At 48.9% G+C, this 22198-nt stretch overlaps 1 protein-coding gene across 4 annotated transcripts in view; it reads left to right on the top strand.

Moving 5' to 3' along the window:
• Positions 1-22198, top strand: part of BSN (bassoon presynaptic cytomatrix protein) — a 465957-nt gene that overhangs the window by 396089 nt on the left and 47670 nt on the right. For all 4 annotated transcript variants that reach the window (XM_073352634.1, XM_073352633.1, XM_073352635.1 and 1 more), the window contains 4 exons: positions 16257-18435; positions 18760-19580; positions 20787-20886; positions 21417-21557. In XM_073352634.1, the coding sequence (XP_073208735.1) occupies positions 16257-18435; positions 18760-19580; positions 20787-20886; positions 21417-21557 (3241 nt within the window). The remainder of the gene's footprint in view (positions 1-16256; positions 18436-18759; positions 19581-20786; positions 20887-21416; positions 21558-22198) is intronic.

Below are 22198 nucleotides of genomic sequence, written 5' to 3' on the forward strand. Positions count from 1 at the left end.
GTGAACATATCTCAGCATTCCCATTGAGTTCAGAACATGACAAGCTTTCATAAAAGACTGTAATCCATATACCTGTATAGTCTGTCACGGGTATTTCTATTAAAAGTCATGGATCAGTTGCAGGTGGGGTGAGGGAGGGGAAGGACTGAAAACCCTGAGCCCCGCCAGCTGAGGCTGAAGGCATGGAGGTCACCTAAAATCACGGAATCTATGCCCTCCGTGATGGACTCATTGCCTTATATATAATCAATGGATTCAACAGCTTATTCTTTGAGGTTCAGCCCCCCTATTCCCCCTGGGTGTCTGGACCTGGCTGGCATGCTCAGACATAAGCTAAACACAGCTTGCAGTATCTTGCAGCAGCATCTCCACAAAGATGCATCCTGCGATGCAGTGTAAACATGGTCAGCATGCTAAGCCAGTCAGCTGCATCGCTTATTCTCTGGAGCTGGATATACTGCAACCACCGTCCAGAGATCCCTGCACTGGTGGGAACAAGCATTTGGATGGAAACAGCGGAGTCACAATGAACAGAGGGGATGTTGGCCGGAGCTGGCACCCGGGGGTGAAGGCATCTGCCCTGCAGTCATTGGTCTCCTGCTGGGCTAAGTATGGCTCTAGACGTGCAGATAGGCAGGATGGCAAGAAATGCCTTCCACTTTTGGAAGTGAAGAAGGCTGTGGCCACTCCACGCAGAGAGGACCTGGCCACACTGCTCTGCCTTTGTTACTTCCAGCTTTGATGAACACAGCATGCTCCACCTGGGGCTGATTGCAGAGCCCAGGGAATCACAGGGTTAGATGGGATCATAGAGGTCATCTAGTCTAACCCTCTGCCAAGATGCAGGATTTGTTGCATCTAAATCATAGAATCATAGACTTTAAGGTCAGAAGGGACCATTATGATAGTCTAGTCTGACCTACTGCACAACGCGGGCCACAGAATCTCACCCACCCACTCCTGTAACAAACTTCTAACCTATGTCTGAGCTATTCAAGTCCTCAAATCATGGTTTAAAGACTTCAAGGTGCAGAGAATCCTCCAGCAAGTGACCTGTGCCCCACGCTGCAGAGGAAGGCAAAAAAAACCCAGGGCCTCTGCCAATCTGCCCTGGAGGAAAATTCCTTCCCAACCCCAAATATGGCGATCAGCTAAACCCTGAGCATGTGGGCAAGACTCACCAGCCAGACACCCAGGAAAGAATGCTCTGTAGTAACTCAGATCCCACCCCATCTAACATCCCATCATAGGCCATTGGGCATATCTACCGCTAATAGTTGACGATCAATTAATTGCCAAAATTGGGCTATCCCATCATATCATCCCTTCCATGAACTTATCAAGCTTAGTCTTGAAGCCAGATATCTTTTGCCCCCACTGCTTCCCTTGGAAGGCTGTTCCAGAAACTTCACTCCTCCGATGGTTAGACACCTTCGTCTAATTTCAAGTCTAAGCTTCCTGATGGCCTGTTTATATCCATTTGTTCTTGTGTCCACATTGGTACTGAGCTTAAATAATTCTTCTTCCTCCGTAGTATTTATCCCTCTGATATATTTATAGAGAGCAATCCTATCTCCTCTCAGCCTTCTTTTGGTTAGGCTAAACAAGCCAAGCTCTTTGAGGTTTTTAAGGTCAGACTTGACAAAGCCCTGGCTGGGATGATTTAGTTGGGGATTGGTCCTGCTTTGAGCAGGGGGTTGGACTAGATGACCTCCTGAGGTCCTTTCCAACCCTGATATTCTATTATTCATATTCTATGATTCTTTGAGCCTCCTTTCATAAGACAGGCTTTCCATTCCTCAGATCATCTTAGTAGCCCTTCTACTAGTCCATTCCAGTTTGAATTCATCTTTCTTAAACATGGGAGACCAGAACTGCACACAATATTCCAGATGAGGTCTCACCAGTGCCTTGTATAATGGTACTAACACCTCCTTATCTCTGCTGGAAATACCTTGCCTGATTCATCCCAGGACCGCATTAGCTTTTTTCACGGCCATATCACATTGGCGGCTCATAGTCATCCTGTGATCAACCAATACTCGGAGGTCCTTCTCCTCCTCTGTTACTTCCAAGTGATGCGTCCCCAGTTTATAACAAAAATTCTTGTTGTTAATCCCTAAATGCATGACCTTGCACTTTTCACTATTAAATTTCATCCTATTACTATTACTCCAGTTTACAAGGTCATCCAGATCTTCTGTATGATATCACAGTCCTTCTCTGTATTGGCAATATCTCCCAGCTTTGTGTTATCCACAAACATTATTAACACATTCCCACTTTTTGTGCCAAGGTCAGTAATAAGATTGGTCCCAAAACCGATCCCTGAGGAACTCCACTAGTAACTTCCTTCCAGCCTGACAGTTCACCTTTCAGTGTGACCTCTTGTAGTCTTCCCTTTAACCAGTTCCTTATCCACCTTTCAATTTTCATACTGATCCCCATCTTTTCCAATTTACCTAATAATTCCCCATGTGGAACCATATCAAATGCCTTACTGAAATTGAGGTAAATTAGATCCACTGTGTTTCCTTTGTCTAAAAAATCTGTTCCCTTCTCAAAGAAGGAGATCAGGTTGGTTTGACATGATCTACCTTTTGTAAAACCATGTTGTATTTTGTCCCAATTACCATTGACCTCAATGTCCTTAACTACTTTCTCTTTCAAAAATTTTTCCAAGACCTTGCATACTACAGATGTCAAACTAACAGGCCTATAGTTACCTGGATCACCTTTTTTCACTTTCTTAAAAATAGGAACTATGTTAGTAATTCTCCAGTCATATGGTACAACCCCTGAGTTTACAGATTCATTAAAAATTCTTGCTAATAGGCTTGCAATTTCATGTGCCAATTCCTTTAATATTCTTGGAAGAAGATTATCTGAAGCCCCTGATTTAGTCCCATTAAGCTATTCAAGTCTGGCTTCTACCTCGGATGTAGTAATATCTACCTCCATATCCTCTTTCCCATTTGTCGTCCTACCATTATCCCTAAGCTCCACATTAAAGACTGAGGCAAAGTATTTGTTTAGATATTGGGCCATGCCTAAATTATCCTTAACCTCCACTCCATCCTCAGTGTTTAGTGGTCCCACTTCTTCTTTCTTTGTTTTCTTATTTATATGGCTACAGAACCTTTTACTATTGGTTTTAATTCCCTTTGCAAGGTCCAACTCTATATGGCTATTGGCCTTTCTCACTTTATCCCTATATGTTCTGACCTCAATAAGGTAGCTTTCCTTGCTGATCCCTCCCATCTTCCACTCCTTGTAGGCTTTCTGCTTTTTCTTTATCACCTCTCTGAGATGCTTCCTCATCAAGCTTGGTCTACAACTCCTGCCTATGAATTTTTTCCCCTTTCTTGGGATGCAGGCTTCTGATAGTTTCTGCAACTTTGACTTAAAGTAATTCCAGGCCTCCTCCACTTTTAGATCCACAAGTTCTTCAGTCCAATCCACTTCCGTAACTAATTTCCTTAATTTTTTTAAGTTAGTTCTTTTGAAATCAAAAACCCTAGTCACAGATCTATTTTTGTTTATCCTTCCATTTAGTTTGAACTGAATTAGCTCATGATCTCTTGAACAAAGGTTGTCCCCTACAACCATTTCTTCTATGAGGTCCTCACTACTCACCAAAACCAAATCTAAAATGGCATCCCCTCTAGTCGGTTCAGCAACTACTTGGTGAAGGAATCCATCAGCTATCGCATCCAGGAAAATCTGAGCCGTATTATTATTACTAGCACTTGTCCTCCAGTCTATATCTGGGAAGTTAAAGTCTCCCATGATCACACAATTCCCATTAGTATTTACTTCTTTAAAAACATTAAAGAGGTCTCTATCCATATCCAGATCGGATCCCGGCAATCTATAGCACACCCCAAGCACTATCCCAGGGGAGTCTCTAATAGTTTTCTTCCCCAATGTGATTTTTGCCCAGACAGACTCTGTCTTATCCATTCCATCACTTCTTATTTCTTTACATTCTACCTCATCATTGATATACAATGCTGCTCCACCACCTTTGCCTTTATTTCTGTCTTCCCTAAACAGCACATTCCCTTCAATAGCTGTAGTCCGGTCATGACGACTATTCCACCATGTTTCTGTATCCCTATGATATCTGGTTTCACTTCCTGCACCAGTAGCTCTAGTTCCTCCATTTTGTTACCACGGCTCCTCGCATTAGTTTACAAACATCTTAATTTTTGCTGTTTGGCCTCGCTCACATTCTGTACCCGATTAGGCACAGTCATTCTACAGCCAGTATCACCTATTTGACTGGCATGTAAACTCCCCTTCCTCCTTATGTCCATTCTCCTACCCACGGCTGTATCCTTTCTTACTTCATTTTCTTTCCTCTCAATGTTAAAATCCGGTGTGGAGATTACCTGGACATCTCCCAACCATCTCCCCCAGATTCCTAGTTGAAAGCTCTCTTGATCAGTTGTGCCATTCTCCATCCTAGAAGTCTATTTCCCTCCCTACTCCTGTGAAGTCCATCCCAGGAGAACAGTCCTCTGTCCATGAATGCTTCCCAGTGGCCATACATCCCAAAGCCCTCCTTATAGCACCACTGCTTGAGCCATCTGTTGAGCATCATAATCTTTTCACACCTTTGTTGCCCTTCTCTAGGAACAGGCAGAATCCCACTGAAGATCACCTGAGCCTCGATTTCATTCAGTGTCTTCCCCAGCCTGGCATAGTCTCCCCTCATATCCTCCAGCAAGAATCTAGCTGTATCATTTGTTCCCACATGAAGGACAATCAGTGGATTCTTTCCCGCTCCCGTTAGGATCCTCTTCAGCCTCAGGTCCACATCCCGTATCTTAGCACCCGGCAGACAGCACACCCTTCTGTTCTCTGGATCGGCTCTTGTTACAGGCCTGTCTATTCTTCTCAGAAAGGAGTCCCCAATCACGTAGACCTGCCTTTTCCTGGTGATGGTGGCATTCTTCAGTCTATCCCCTGTTCCCTCTGGCTGCATGTCCTCTCAATTCCTATTCTCCCTTGCAATCCTCTGCAACCCATCCTGCATCCTCCTGGAGCTCATATATGGTATTGTTATCTCCATTGACTCTTGCCCTCTTCTATAGGACTAGCTGCTCTTCTCTTTTTCCTTGCCCTCTCACCTTCAGTGACCACCTGCTGTGCCCCTTCTTCGTTTTCCAATTCCGCAAACCTGTTCCTGAGCTCTGTTTCTCCTTCACTAGCCCATCTTTTCCTCTGCCTGGTTCTCTTAGTCACATGCTTCCACTGTCCACTTTTCTCACCCAGCAGTCTCCCCTCAGAGTTCTTTGGTCCTGCTTCCATCTGCAAGTCTGAGCTTTTCCCTTCAGCCTCCTCATGTCTTTGCTCCATCATCTGCTCAAACCCCCTTCTAAACTCAACCAGAGTTTCCACCTGCATCTCCAATCCTCGAATCTTTTCTTCCATCAGCTCTATCAGGCAGCACTTCATGCTGACAAATCTCTTTTCAGGTACCCCCTCCAGGATCATGTACATGCCGCAGCTTCTACATCCAGTCATCTGCATTGTGTCTTCCACTACTGGGTCACTATCACTGCTACCTCTGTGTCTGTCATAGCCTTCTCACCTAAGTCCTGTTAGTCCGGAAAACACAAACCAAACCAAAACACCACCACCCACAGCAAAACAAACCCCCAAAAAGCACCAAAATACTGCCAGACCACCATACACTCCCTTCACTAGCCTGTCTGCTCCTTTGCCTGGCTCTCTTAGTCTTCCCCCCACACTCCCCTTACAGACTCCAACTCAAACTCCCGTTTACAGCTCTGGTTCCTGGCTCCTGTGCCACTACAATTGTCTGTGCTGCTGCCTGACTGGCTGGCTACCTTTATAGGACCCCTATCATCATCCAAGACAGATGGCTGTTCAGCCTCCTTTTGAAAACCTCCAGTGAAGGAGCTTCCAAAACCTCCTTAGGCAGTGTCAAGGTTCCTTCCCCACTCTGAACTCTAGGGTACAGATGTGGGGACCTGCATGAAAACCTCCTAAGCTTACTTTTACCAGCTTAGGTTAAAACTTCCCCAAGGTACAAACTATTTTACCCTTTGCCCTTGGACTTCCACTGCCACCACCAAACTTTATCTGGGTTCCTGAGAAAACGTAGTTTGGACACGTCTTTCCCCCCAAAATCTCCCAACCCTTGCATCCCACTTCCTGGGGAAGGTTTGGTAAAAATCCTCACCAATTTCCATAGGTGACCACAGACCCAAACTCTTGGATCTTAGAACAATGAAAAAGCATTCCGTTTTCTTATAAGACGACTTTTAATAGAAGTAAAAAATAATCACTTCTGTAAAATCAGGATGGTAGATACCTTACAGGGTAATTAGATTCAAAACATAGACAATCCCTCTAGGCAAAACCTTAAGTTACAAAAAAGACACACAGACAGGAATAGTCATTCTATTCAGCACAGCTATTTTCTCAGCCATTTAAAGAAATCATAATCTAACACATACCTAGCTAGATTACTTACTAAGTTCTAAGACTCCATTCCTGTTCTGTCCCCAGCAAAAGCATCACACAGACAGACACAGACCCTTTGTTTTTCTCCCTCCTCCCAGTTTTTGAAAGTATCTTGTCTCCTCATTGGTCATGTTGGTCAGGTGCCAGCGAAGTTACCTTTAGCTTCTTAACCCTTTACAGGTGAAAGGATTTTTCCTCTGGCCAGGAGGGATTTTAAAGGTGATTACCCTTCCCTTTATATTTATGACAGGCAGTCTGTTCCATTGTCCCACTGTTTTTATAGTTAGGAAGGTTTTCCTGAGATTTAATCTAAATCTCCTATGCCACTGGTTCTCAAACTGTGGGTCAGGATCCCGAAGTGTGTCACAACCCCATTTTAATGCGGTCACCAGGGCTGGCATTAGACTTGCTGTGGCCCGGGACCAAAGCCCGAGGGCTTCAGCCCTGGGCATCGGGATTCAGGTTACAGGCCCCCTGCCTGAGGCTGGAGCCCTTGGGCTTCAGCTTTGCCTCTCCCCGACCCCCCTCCTGGGGTCATGTGGTAATTTTTATTGTCCGAAGGGGGTCACAGTGCAATGAAGTTTGAGACCCTGTCCTATGCTGTAGTTTGAACCCATTGACTCTTGTCCTGCCCTCCTCTGCAGCAATAGAGAACAACTTTTCTCTCTCTCCGTCTATTATAGCAGCCTTTCAAGTATTTGAAGACAGCTATCATGTCCTCCCCTTAATCTCCTCTTTTCCAAACTAAACATATCCAGTTCCTTCAGCCTTTGCTCATATGACATGTGTTCCATCCCTTTGATCATCTTTGTCACTTGCCTCTAGATCCTTTCCAGTTTCTCTGCCTATATATTGGTGACCAAAATTGGACACAGTACTCCAGCTGAGGCCTAACCAGCACCAAGTACTATCGCCTCCTGTGATTTGCATGCTCTGCCTCTGTTAATGCAACCTAAAACTGCTTTTGCTTTTTTTGCAACAGCGTTGCATTGCTGACTCATGTTGAGGTTGTGATTCACCACAATTCCCAGTTTTCCCCCATTCTGCATTTGGTTTTTCTTCCCTATGTGTAGCACCTTACATTTGTCTTTGTTGAATTTAATTTTGTTGGCTATAGCCCAGTTCTCCAATTTATTAAGATTGCTCTGTATTTTATCTCTATCCTCCAAAGTGTTGGCAACCCCTTTTAGCTTTGTGTCATCTGCAAACTTGATCAGTCTGCTCTCTATTCCTACATCCAGATTATTAATAAAGATGTTAAATAACACTGGGCCCAGAACAGATATCTCTAGAACCCCACTTGAGACCTCCCTCCAATCTGACATCATTCCTTTAATAGTTACTCTTTGTTTGCAGTTCTGTAACCAATTTTGTATCCACTTAATGGTAGTTCCATCAACCCTGCATTTCTCCAGCTTACTTAACAGAGTGTCATGTGGGACTGTGTCAAAAGCCTTGCTGAAGTCTAAGTATATTATGTCCACTGCATTCCTCCATCTACCAAATCCTGTCAAAGAAGGAAATCAAGTTGGTTCAGCATGATTTCTTCTTGGTAAATCCTGCTGACTGCTAGTGATCACCCCTTCATCCTCCAGGTATTCACAAATGAAATGTTTTATCCATTGCTCTAGTTGCTTCCTAGGAATTGAAGTCAGGCTGACGGGTCTATAGTTCCCCTGCTCCTCCTTTTTCCCCCTTTTAAAGATGGGCACTATGTTAGCCTTTCACCAGTCTTCCAGGACCTCTCCTTATCAGACTAAAGAGCCTGGGTAACACAATGATGGTTGCCTTGGAAATGCTGAGAGCAAGACCTTTTCCAAGTTAAGGAAGTATGGGCTGGATGAATGCACTATAAGGTGGGTAGAAAGCTGGCTAGATTGTCGGGCTCAACGGGTAGTGATCAATGGCTCCATGTCTAGTTGGCAGCCGGTATCAAGTGGAGTGCCCCAAGGGTCGGTCCTGGGGCCGGTTTTATTCAATATCTTCATAAATGATCTGGAGGATGGTGTGGATTGCACTCTCAGCAAATTTGCGGATGATACTAAACTGGGAGGAGTGGTAGATACGCTGGAGGGGAGGGATAGGATACAGAAGGACCTAGACCAATTGGAAGATTGGGCCAAAAGGAATCTGATGAGGTTCAATAAGGATAAGTGCAGGGTCCTGCACTTAGGACGGAAGAACCCAATGCACAGCTACAGACTAGGGACCGAATGGCTAGGCAGCAGTTCTGCAGAAAAGGACCTAGGGGTGACAGTGGACGAGAAGCTGGATATGAGTCAGCAGTGTGCCCTTGTTGCCAAGAAGGCCAATGGCATTTTGGGATGTATAAGTAGGGGCATAGCGAGCAGATCGAGGGACGTGATCGTTCCCCTCTATTCGACATTGGTGAGGCCTCATCTGGAGTACTGTGTCCAGTTTTGGGCCCCACACTTCAAGAAGGATGTGGATAAATTGGAGAGAGTCCAGCGAAGGGCAACAAAAATGATTAGGGGACTGGAACACATGAGTTATGAGGAGAGGCTGAGGGAGCTGGGATTGTTTAGCCTGCAGAAGAGAAGAATGAGGGGGGATTTGATAGCTGCTTTCAACTACCTGAAAGGGGGTTCCAAAGAGGATGGCTCTAGACTGTTCTCAATGGTAGCAGATGACAGAACGAGGAGTAATGGTCTCAAGTTGCAGTGGGGGAGGTTTAGATTGGATATTAGGAAAAACTTTTTCACTAAGGGGGTGGTGAAACACTGGAATGAGTTACCTAGGGAGGTGGTAGAATCTCCTTCCTTAGAGGTTTTTAAGGTCAGGCTTGACAAAGCCCTGGCTGGGATGATTTAATTGGGAATTGGTCCTGCTTTGAGCAGGGAGTTGGACTAGATGACCTTCTGGGGTCCCTTCCAACCCTGATATTCTATGATTCTATGATTCCTCAGTGACCATTCCAACATCTCAGCAGGAGTCCAGCCCACTGCTCCTTCCAGAATCCCTTCCCAGCTTCCCTCTTCTTCCACATCTGGTTCATCTTCCTTATGCTCACCTTCAAGTCTGTACAATCCCACATCTTCTCTCCCTGGGCCCAAGCCCCTTCCTCTTCTATTCCTTCCCTCTATGCATCGTCTTGGGCAGGGGACAGGTACTGCCTCCCATGAGCCAAGTGCCTCCCACCCCAGCTCCAGATTCCTTTCTGCCTTCCTGTGCAGAGCCAGAACCTCCCCACCCACGGCATTCCACGCTTGTGCGCTGGCTGAGCACCCATTTGATGGCAGTCTCCTTGGGACAGGGTCCCTGGCTGTCAGTGCGCATTGTGATGTGGCCTGTGCTGCTGTGGAGACAATACTAATTAATCAGCCCATTGAACATCCAGTTTTCTTTTTGTCCCCAGAGGAATTCCAAGCGAGGAAGGAGGAAGGTCCCTTGCTGTCATATTCAGTTGGAGCCCTGACACTAACGGCAACTCCTTCTCCCCCCATCAAAAACTATTGGCTTGACAGTTGGAATTCATCTCTTGGTCGGGAGCCAGTGCACACTGGAGACACATCTCAAACAGTTGGTGTTGCAGGCACTTACGCAACGCATACTGTGAGCCAAATGCACTGGCTTCTGTGGGAGCTGCTGGGAGCTCAGCACGTCTGAAAACCAGGTCACTTCCTTGGGGGCCTGAATGTGGAGTTGGGAGCCTAACTTTGGGCTCCTGATTTTGGAAAACATGATATATTAAAGGAGTATAGAGTTGGTAAGGAAAGTCCATCAGCTTCCAGTTAATGGAGGCCAAGTAAAGTCTCATGTAACCAAACTGGCTGGCCATTTTCAAAGGTTTCTAAACCAGAATCCTGGCTCTCGAGGCCTTTCAGTTCCAGGAGGAGCTGGATTTGAACTGTCACATCTGATCACACTACTATAGTTTGAGTCCCAGGTTGTATCTGGCTCCAGAGTGCACCTGTTTTCCAGTGCTAGTTCAGATATGGCTGAAATATCATGAATGCAGCTATCTGAGGTGGCAGATCTCATGAGATCACCTGAGACTTCCACTGTTTGGGGCTGAACTTTCACAAGAACTAATTTTGGGGTAGTTGCTTCATGGCAATTGGATGGGCTGACTTCAGGAGAGTCTTTTACAAATTCTCTCAGTGCGGAGAGCAGCTTGTTCCTGATGCAGTGGTGATCTCACACACCTAATCCTCCTTGCAGTCCTCTGGAGCTGTTCCTTTGTGCTTTGGGAGATCACCCTGGTGGAGAATATCATGCAGAGGAAATGTGCTGTGACAGACACAGAGTCAACTGCTTGTCATGCTTTCCACATGCCCACAGTAATGTTACTGTTCTACCTCATGGCATGAATTATCTGTACAGCCCGTCATGCTGTGGCATAACCTCTCCACAGAAGACTGTCCCCAGACGGTGCACCAAGAATCTCTCGTTCATTAGTGCTCCAGCAAAGAATATTTGAAAAGGTTGACTTCAAGTGACAGCCTTGACACAAACACACACATGCATAATCAGCAATCGTTTCATCCCATGCTGGGCATCTGGGAATTGGAGGACATTTGGTTGATTTCATTACTGTGTCAGAAAGTGGAATTATTCTTTCCAGGCGCCTGTGCAGGTACATAAGATACTCCGGAGGGAATTCTGTGCCAAAAAATTAAAAATTCTGCACACAATATTTTAAAATTCTGCAAAATTCTACAAGTTTTATTTGTCAATAAATAAATGTGGAGGTTCCAGCATGCCAGGGGGGCTGAGGATGCAGGGGATGAGGTTCAGCAGAGTGGGGTTTGGGTGTGGAGGGCTGGGTAAAGGGGGTTCTGGGTGTATGGGATGAGGCTTGGGAAGGGTCTGAGTATGGGGGGAGGGGTCTGATGCAGGGGGTTGGATGCGGAAGGATGTGGAAAAATTGGAAAGAGTCCAGCGGAGGGCAACAGAAATGATTAGGGACTGGAACACATGACTTATGAGGAGAGGCTGAGGAAACTGGGATTGTTTAGTCTGCAGAAGAGAAGAATGAGGGGGGATTTGATAGCTGCTTTCAACTACCTGAAGGGGGTTCCAAAGAGGATGGATCTAGACTGTTCTCAGTGGTAGCTGATGACAGAACGAGGAGTAATGGTCTCAAGTTGCAGTGGGGGAGGTTTAGGTTGGATATTAGGAAAAACTTTTCCACTATGAGGGTGGTGAAACACTGGAATGCGTAACCTAGGGAGGTGGTGGAATCTCCTTCCTTAGATATTTTTAAGGTCAGGCTTGACAAAGCCCTGGCTGGGATGATTTAATTGGGGATTGGTCCTGCTTTGAGCAAGGGGTTGGACTAGTTGACCTCCAGAGGTCCCTTCCAACCCTGATATTCTATGATTCCATTCAGCACAGCTTATTTTATCAGCCATTTAAACAAAACAGAATTTAATGCATATCTAGCTAGATTACTTACTAAATTCTAAGACTCCATTCCTTTTCTGTTCCCGGCGAAAGCATCACACAGACAGAGAGAACCTTTGTTTCTCCCCGCCCTCCCGCTTTGAAAGTATCTTGTCTCCTCATTGGTCATTTTGGTCAGGTGCCAGCGAGGTTATCCTAGCTTCTTAACCCTTTACAGGTGAAAGGGTTTTTCCTCTGGCCAGGAAGGATTTAAAGGTGTTTACCCTTCCCTTTATATTTATGACACTTGTACAGGATGGTTTATAAGAGAAGGAGTTTTTTGACCTGATGCTTCTCTGCTTTCCCCAGAGAACACACCAACAAAGCCTTCGCTTCCCCCCCACACGCACCGCCCACACAGATTTGAAAGTATCTTCTTTCCCCATTGGTCCTTTTGGTCAGGTGCCAACCAGGTTATTTGAGCTTCTTAACCCCTTACAGGTAAGGAGGAATTCTAGGCTACCCTTAGCTGAATGGTTATGACATCCCTGTGCTGACCCAACTGCATGTGTGGGTTCTGAATGGTCTGTTGCCTTTTCACAGTGTCTTGCCTGCTGGGGCTCATTACCTGGTTCTCACTTGCCAAGCTGTAAAACTGCTGAGCAAAGAAAAACTGATTAATTCCCACAGGGGCTGAGTTAAGATTAAGATTACAGGAGTTAAGATTACATGGGCTCCCCTAATTTGGGCATTTCCTAACTTTTGTATGTTTGGTTTGGCAACCTAAATGATGTTCTTTTAACGCACTTCCGTGTAACGTCCTATGGTTTGTAAAAAGGCAAAACCAATTCCCGGTATTTGCAACAGTCACACTGCTCCCACCATGCATTAGCGGCAGGGTTGGCACCCTAAACTTGCAGCACAGACCTCTACCACAGAGCAAACAGACCTGAGCTGGCAGCAGGAGAAGGCTGTGGACTAGCCACTAGTTGAGGCCACATAGCACACTGACACAGTGTGGTACATTTGCAGGAGGTGCCATGTTTTACAGACACATGTTTTATATAGATCAAGCACAAAGATGTGGCAACTTCATTCCTAGAGACAGGGTGACTGAGACCTGGACCTGCCATCTTAGAGACTTGGGCTCTGGTCCCCGCTTGTGGAACCCCACAGCAGGATGTGAATCCTTGTCAATAAGAATGGTGAAGGGCACACCCTGATTAATCCTAGTCAGGAGAAGTGAGCCTAGAGCTCCCAGCTCTGAGTACTGTCCCCTAGGCCAAAGGGAATTGTGTTGAGGGGTTGGAAGTTGATGATCATTCATGTTACCTGTGTCCCACCCAGAGGTTCAGTGGTCTGGCCACTGAATAGGTACACGGGCATGCATGTGTGATTTTGCTGGATTGGGGATGGGTTTTGGCAGCAAGTGAGGAGCAAACTCTGCTGAGCAGCACAGTGGTGCTGGAACTGGGGGGTAGGGACGCAGGGCCCATCCACTTCTTACCGGGGCAGACCCTCCCCTTTTCCCCCCAAGACCCCACACCTGGCCAGGCAGTGGGGAGCCCAGCCAGTTGTAGGAGCTGTGTGGACTCTCCACCTGCCCGTGGTGCAGAGGGGAGGCCAAAAGCAGCCCCCAGCCCATGTCCCACCCAGGGCAGGTGGAGGGACCCAGGCTGCCCATGCAGCATGGCTCTTGCCCCAACCAGGCTCTTGGCCAGATTTGAATGGCTGTTCAGAGGCCAGCAAAAGCCCAAAAGCACTCCTGCTGCAAACTACACAAAGGTTGGAGCTCTCTAGGGAAGAGCTGAAAGTATTTTAATATTGGCACATTAGGTGATCTTCATCCTGGGGTCACTGCCTCTCACACTGCAATAGAAAACACCCTTTTCCTTAATTCCAGCCCATTTGGTCATTTGTAGCTGATCATTTTTACACTCTGATTTATAAAACTGTTCCTTTCACAGTGCCCCAGGGCCCGTGTACTAAACACAGTGTGTGTTTCTGTATCACAGCGCACAGCAGACAGGACTAGCGGAACCCTAGAAAAGCTGGCAAAAAGCAATGAGCTTGTACCCTGCCCCTGAGGTGACCAGGCCCAACTGAGGAAGCAAATTCCAGAAGTGGGAAAGGTAGCGGGGGCTCTGTTCAAGGCAGCTGGGAGGTCACTAAGCAGCAAGGTAGTTATAGCTCTGGCATGTGCTGGGACCACTTGCCTCGTGTTTCTAGCAGCCCACCAAGCATCTTGATAACACAGTTGCTTTGGTTAAAGCGCTCTCTGCCTTGTACCAGCTCCATCCCCAAGTGGCTGGGTCACCGAAGATCACCATGTCCTGATGCTGAGTAGGGGCACTTGTAACACTCCATGCTGATGCCATGTCACCATGCAATAGAGTCTTAGTGGATGCCATTTGTCATTAATGTCAGTAAGAGCACAAGCAGGCCCATCCTCAGTAGACACAATATCGTGATGTGACAGTATGTCATCATGTGGGGTGACATCAGCACACTCATCATGGGGCTGAATGGGGCCAGAGCCAGCAACACACAGGTGGATTTCAGCTAGCGGCCATCCAATCTCATCTCAGCGCTCAGGAGGGTTGGCCGGGAACGCAAAAGACAGAGTCCTTTGAACAGGCTTTGCCCCCATCATGCATGGAGCTGTGTGGATTGTTGTCACCTTGTCAGGGTTCAGATTCACACATTCTCCAGGCAACATTTCTTCTTTCTGCTCATGGCACAGGTCAAAATGATGATGTGCTAGCAAGGAGTCCTGCCTGCTCCTCCTATGGAAACCCACCCACTTCCAAAGTGCATTAAGCAAAATTGGATTAAAGTCCACTTAAATGCTGAATAAGAGCATCCACACAGTGGTTTAATCCTGTTAGTTCATTCAGATTAACTGTCCTGAGTGTCCTTCTGTGGGGAAGCCCACACAGAACTGGAGTAGGCGAATGCTTTCCCCATCCCAGTTTTCAGTGCTGCCCTTCTGGATCCCCCAAATCCCATGCCGTCCCTTCTGCCTGTGACCTACTCCTCAGCCACCCTCCATAAATCTCCACAGAAGACATTAGGGGTGGTTGGTATTCTCACTAGGCTTCTGCCTCGAAGACTTGGCCTTTGCCTTAGTTGTTCAGCTAATGTAAACTGTGGCTTGTTGGATTCCATCACCCTTAAAGGCTGAGATAAGATTTGAGGGTCAGAACCTCAAGGGAGATCTCCTTCCATAGGACCAGCCCTTGTGTAATTTTTCATCCAACCAGTCAGGTTATTTTGCAGTGAAAATAGATCACCTAAAATTCTCAGGTCAGCTCACAAGATGTTTCAGAGCCACAGAAAAGTGCCTTTTGGATGGTGTCCCTGCTCCCATCCCAGGCATTTGCACAGCTGTGTGTTTGGAGGGTGTCCCTGCTCCCATCCCAGGCATTTGCACAGCCTCCTTTCAGTCCTAGGAAGGGTTTAACATACATCTCTGTATTGTAGTTTAACTGCCAAAGCCTTCCCAGGGGCCTTCTTATTGGACCCTAGAAAAGGTTTGCCACCCCAACAACTCCCCCCAAGGCCTGTGGGCAGCAGTCTGTAGCAGAGCTATGATAGTCCCACAGGAAAAGATGTTTCTCCGCCATCCCACAAGTTACAACTGTCCCCTTACGAGGCATTTTTGACTTAATTGTTTGAAACCTCAGAACCAGTTTGGATTGTTTCTGTTCTGGATCAGTTTGGGGAAAAGGGTAAGGTTGTCTCTTATTTTTTCTCATTGCTGGTGTGGTCATTTCCATGTGCAGAGTGATAGTGCAGCAGATACATACGTCACAGTACAACCGACGTACATGCTAATCAAAAGGCAGCAATGACCAACAGCAGAGTTCCTCCAAGCCTATGGCTCTGCAGGCTCACCTGGTTAAGGTGTGCCAGTTTCACAGCTAACTGTGCACAAGGCATTGATGTGGCCAGCATCACGTTTGACCACCTCTGACTGCCACTGGGTGACTTGGATGTGGCGTTTCAGTGTGCAATCAAGAAAAACTCAGCTCCCCCAACCTTCAGGATTGTAGTTAAGTGCCTTACCCACTCCACCACACAGCCACGAGCACTGGACAGCTGTTCATTTCCCACTGAAGGAAGCAGGGGATGAGGAGTCAGGCCTCTTGGACTCTATTTCCAGTGCTTACTTTCACTCTGTGATATTGGGCAGCTGGTGGCCTGTCCCTGTACCTCAGTTTCCCCATTTCTCCACTGACTGCAGTGATAACATGGGGATATGCCAAGACTTAAGAAATGAATGTTTAAGCACTTAGATAAACTCTGCTGAAAGACACTGCGGCAGGGCAGAGTTCTTACCTCTCCATTTTCCCAAGGGAGTTGCAGCACTCCCAGTGTCTAGGTTAATGCCAGTTTCAATTGTTTTCTAGATCTCCGCTTTGCAGTCAAACACTCTGATGCGGAAGGTGAAGCGGACACTGCCCAGCCCCCCTCCGGAGGAAGCTCACCTGCCTCTGGCCAGCCAAGCCCACTCCCAGCTGTACTTGCCCAGCTTCATGCAGAAGGGGGTAGGAGAACAGGCCACTCAGGTAACCAAAGCCAGCCTTCTCAGAGACATCGACCGTGACCTGAAGCTGGTGGAGCATGAGTCCACGAAGCTGCGGAAGAAGCAAGCAGAGCTGGATGAGGAAGAGAAGGAGATTGATGCCAAGCTGAAGTACTTGGAGCTGGGCATTACTCAGAGGAAGGAGTCTCTTCTGAAGGAGAGGGGAGGGCGGGATTATCCTTACCCGAGGTGCCTGGGCGAGAACCGGGACTACATGTCTGATAGCGAGCTGAACAATTTACGCCTTTCCAGCTATGAGGGCAGCAGTCTGCTCAGCAGGCCCAGCACTGCCCCCACTAACCATTACACTGACTTCTCCAGCACACAGTACACATCAGCCTCCTCCTATGCCCCTTACCCATACCCAGCAGCCCCACCTGGCCCTGCCGCCTTCCAGCAAACACGGCTCCAGCCCCCCCACTACCCTGTGGTCAGCAGTGGCACATCTCAGAATGGCTTCCAGGCTGGCCAGCTCCCCGCCTTCCCCTCCCAAAGTACATATCAGACACACAGCTTCCCTCCCAGTACCGGTTACCAGCCCCAGCTGGGCTTTCAGAGCCATCAAGGCTTCCGGCCGCCTCATCACTACCAAGCTCAGACCACATATCCCAACCAGCCACCCTCACAGCCAGCACAGAGTGCCCTCTTCCAAACTCAGGCAGATGTGCACACCATGCACCAGAAGCCATGGCAGACATCACTAGCAGACTTGGAGCAAAAGATCCCCACCAATTATGAAGTGATTGGAAATCCCACCGTGGTGATCTCCTCAGCAGCCCCAGAAGTTACATACAGCCCCACGACAGTGACCAGCAGCTATGCCCAGCACACGGCCCCAGAGGCCAGGCCAGCTGACCAGAGCAATGCCATGCAAAGCCCCTCAGCCAGTTACTCTTCAGATTCTCTGTACACAAACCTGGAGCAGAACATTCCCCGCAACTATGTGATGATCGAGGACATCAGCGAGCTGACCAAAGAGAGCACTGCAGCAGACAGCCACAAGGGGGAGATGCAGGTGCAGAGCAGCACTGGCCACCAGATCAAAGAGAAGAGTGAGCTGGTGGAGATGGAAGGCTCCAGCAGAACTTGCTGCTACTCCAAAGCAGAGGAGGAGTCAGAGGAGGATATGTATGATCAGCATGGTGCCGACCATAGGGGGAAGAACAGCTACCACAGGGGTATGGAGAGCAATGGCAGGATGTCAGGCAGTTCCAGCAGCCCCTGCTCCTATTATGGGGACGATTATCGGCACTCCGCACGCTCAGACAAGCATGGCTCTGGACTGGGAATGCAGAAACATTCCTCCAAAAACCTGGCCCCTGCTGTCATCTCATCCAAGCGCAGTAAACACAGGAAACAAGGCATGGAGCAAAAGATCTCCAAATTCTCCCCCATAGAAGAAGCCAAAGATGTGGAGTCGGACCTGGCCTCCTACACAGTGACTACGTCTATCAGCAGCAGCAATGTGGCATCCAGGGCAAAGAAGCTTCAGGACGAGATCACCTACGGCCTCAAGAAGAATGTGTATGAGCAGCAGAAATACTATGGCGTATCCAGCAGGGATATGACAGAAGAGGACGATCGAGCGTATAGCACTGGAAGCAGATCTAGATCGTCGGGTTATGGGACAGAGAAATCATCAAGCCGCGATGCCAACAGCAGAAGCAAATCCTATGAGAGAGAGTGCATGGAGAAGCCTCAGAAAGGAAGCTCCAAACCATCTTCCCTTAATATGAGTCAGAGTCGAGGGCGGCCTCCGATTCGTACACAGACCACTGAAGAGGAAAGTCCCATCAGCCCTTTAGGAAAGTCTGTGGGCATGTCCCGCTCCTCAGGTGGACCTCTCCCTCAGTCCTCTGGGGACAGCTGTTCCCAGTTCTGCTCCAGCCACTCGTTGCCTGATGTGCAAGAACATATAAAAGATGTGCCAAGGAACCACTCTTACAAGCATGAAGAAGGTTACATCATGGATGATTCACATTGTGTTGTTTCAGACAGTGAAGGTAACAGTTACCTGTGGTGACATACCCCAGAGCATGCTCCTATGGGTCATTTGCAAAGACAGTCTCACAGCCTGCGTTTGCGTACCATGTGCCTTTCTCCCTTCTTCCACTGCATGTTCCAGGTGTCTGGTGGTAGTATGTCAGTGTTCAATGCCTGCTGCATGTAATGATGTGTTGTATTTGTTGGGGAGGGGTCTATGACGTGTCCCAGATGCATGTTATAAGCTGCTTGCATTCTTTTATCTCATTGCATGGCTTCAGTGTGGGGTACGCTCCCACCACGGGACCGAGAGACTGACTGTACTCTGTGTTTGGTTTCTGAAGCCTATCATTTGGGTCAGGAGGAGACAGACTGGTTTGATAAGCCCAGGGAAGCTCGCTCAGAGCGGGTAAGGTACTACACTGGCCACTCCTCCTCCCAGAAGAGACCTCCCATCAAACACACCTTTCATGATTACGATGAGCCTCCAGACGAAGACCTGTGGCAGCACGATGACTATTCTCAGGCACGTCACTCTTCTTCCAAAGACCACCGGCACCATGGAGAGTATGGAAGGCACTCAGCCTCTTCCCGCCACCCAAGTGATGAACAGCCCAGGAGGACATCCAAGCAGCATGCCCGAGACCAGGGCCGTCATGAAGTCCGCACACACATGCAGCTATCTGCCCAGAAGAAGGCCCAGCAGTCAGACACGAGAGCCCAGCCAGCTTTCCCCTCCAGCTCAGTGGAGTACTCGCAGCAGTCCCAACAGCTGTCCAGCTACCACCATACCTCAGAGTCCCAGAAGTCCCAACGGCAGGCTCAGCATGGGCCACTGCCCCAACAGCCGAAAACAGAGCCCTTGCTGCACCATTCACAGCAGCAGTTGCAAACAAGGCAGCAGCAATCCGGGCAGCAGCAGCTGCCATCCAGGCAGCAGCAGCCATCAGCCAGGCAGTCTCCACAACAGCAAGCAGGCCCTTCGCAGCAACCTCCTCAGCCACAGAAGGAGCAGCAGCAGCAGCAAGCTAGGATGCAGCAACAACCGGGGGCTCAAGGACCACCCTCTTCGCGGCCACCACAACAACAGCCCATCCAGTCCCAGCATGTCGGGAAGCCCCAGTCAACCCTCCCTGCACAGCCAGGCAGTCACCAAGTAGGGCTAGTAAGTGTGCCATTGGTTCATCACTTACACAGCAGGTGCCCAGCTGATGGCTTGTCCTGCAGCACTGGGGATGGCACCCTAGGAGAATCTGGTTGCCCAGGAAGGAGGCAGAGGCTGGGAGCCCCTGCTGCGTCCCAGGGCACAGGCTATGTACTGTCATGAGCTCCCCCAGTCCACAGCAGCACAGCGGAGTACATCATCCAGTGAGGAGGGCCCCCAGCTGCTAAGCAGCTGATGTGTTCTGTCGCACAGGAGACCTACTTAGGATGTTCCACAGCAGGAAAGGCGTTAAATAATGGAGATCTCGGGAGCAACAGAGCTGAGGCTGTGCCGAGATTGGCACTAAGAGCAGAAATAAAATCCCACCGTTTCACCCTTCATTGCCTGACTTCAGGCTCCAGTTGTTCAGTCAAAAACACCTGGAGCTACTCCTTCCCCCTCCCCCGGCCCCACTTGGCCAGGACAAGCCAACAACCTTACAGCACAATAAGCCAATTGCACTGTTCAGGTCTGCTGGCTATTTCCATTCTCCAGTGCAGCCAGCCTGCCTCCTGGGCTCACCTGCTGGGCACCCAGGCAGGCTGAGCATGGAGGGCATAGGGGAGAGATGAGGCTGGGAAGATCAGGGAGCTGGGAGAAGCCAGGGGGGAGGGAGTGGGGAATGTGGGGATCAGGAGAGAGAACAGATGGGAGGGGCCCTGTGAAAGAAGCAAGGATTTGGGGTGGGGGGAGGGAGGAGGGGATGGGATTGGGGAGCTGGGCAGAAAATCCATGCTCCCATATTGGTGCAGAGGCCTCCCCCCTGCCCAGCTACCTCCTGAGCCAGGCCTAGCACCTGCCCCCTGAGGAAGTGCAGCAGAGGGAACAGCTGACTGGATGGAGTTGGCTGTGGATTGCAAGGGATGACAGAGGCTGGGCCATTGCCTTGGGGAGCCAGGCTGGCTTGCAAGGTAGGCCTTTGTGTGTGGGAGGAGATGTGCATGTGTGTGACTGGGAGCAGGGGGTGTCAGGGTGGGTTTCCCAGGAGGCAACATGCGTGATCCTGGGTTGATATAGTCTTTGACCTGTTGCGAGGGCTGGATTGTCTGCTGGCACTTACTGATGTGCCCCTGGGACTGCTGTTCTACCAGCCCCATGCCCTACCTGCCTGCCCGCCCATGCGCACAGAGACCAGGGGAATTCTGAAATATGCCTTTCATGTTACAGCCAAAAGCGGATCAGGTGGATACGCCCAAACCCACCACAAAAGTGCCACCACCGCATGGGAGAGCGCCCCAAGCACAACCACTGGGAACGACTGCAGCAGGTCAGTGAGCCAGACCAACACATTGGGCCCTGCCAGGCCACCTGCGCCCATGTTGGCTGGCAGTGCCCATGGTACTGAAGGAGCAGCCAGGCACCAGCTGTATTTGCCAGAGCCATGGCTGCCTGGTCTCTTCAAAGAGAAGATCCACTTTTATCCCTCCCTAGCACATCACAGCATTCAGAGGCTGAGATCACTCGGAGCCTGGAAACAAATGCATCCCGCTCTTGTCAGGCTATGGAATGGGGCCAGATCCCCAGCCTACCAGTGGGTGGTCACAGTCTCTCAGGGCAGGAGAGGGGTCAGCAGTGACCCAGGGTGGGTTGGCATCCCCCGGTCAGGGAAGCAGATGTGCAGAAGGTGCCCAAAACCAGCCTGCCCTAATCTGTACCAGTCATGCCACAGACTCCTGGCAGCTGAAAGCACCTGGGCTCTGGCCCCACCTCTAGTAAGTCACATAGGCACTGCCCGTGTCAGGGAGGGGCTGTGGCTGGGTTCTCCTCCTTACTATGGTTCTATATATTCCCTGGCAGGTATTAAAGTGGGTCAGAAGCCATCAGGGGCTCCCCCACCAACTGGGGCAGCAGCTGGACAGTCCGGGGTGGATGGAGAGAGCGTGTTCTCCAAAATCCTGCCAGGAGGAGCCGCAGAACAAGCCGGCAAACTGACAGAAGGTAAGTCTATGTCTACACTTGCAGAGTTTTTTCACTGACCGTTTTGTCAATGATAGAAAAGTGCTAAAAGAAAAGCACTGTTTTGTGTTCACATTGTTTTCCACAGGCTTCAGAGCGTGTTTACTTATGCAACACTTGCATTGCAGATGAGAGGAGTGCACTGTGGAAGCTATCCCACTATGCACTGCTCCTGGACACAAAGCAAATCATTATTGTGGCAGGGGTGGATGTGTGTGTGTGACAGTCGCTGGAAGCAACCAGTCCTAAGGCAGGGGGAGGGGGAAACCCCAACCTCAGCCCCCGCCTCCCTCCCTGACTCTGCACAGCACATTCTGTCTGCCTGCCTCTGTTTGTATCGTGGGAGGCAGCAGGAGCATTCCACAATAATTATTTGTTTTGTGTCCCAGAGAAGTGACAGCACCAGCTGTCAAAACGGAGCTAAAGGGAAGGGGCGCATACCTGCAGGCAGGACTGTTGAGTTTCAAAGAGCAGGCACTCCCGCGCTGCATTGTGGGACAGCTCTGGAGGGCAATTAGACCAGTAAAGCAATCAAGAGTCTTCACTGGCACATCAGCGCAAAAGCATCAACACAAAAAGACTCATTGGGGTGGTTTTATTTTTGTGCTGAAACTGCTGAGTTT

This window comes from Lepidochelys kempii, chromosome 7 (assembly GCF_965140265.1).
Source record: "Lepidochelys kempii isolate rLepKem1 chromosome 7, rLepKem1.hap2, whole genome shotgun sequence".
Taxonomy (NCBI): domain Eukaryota; kingdom Metazoa; phylum Chordata; order Testudines; family Cheloniidae; genus Lepidochelys; species Lepidochelys kempii.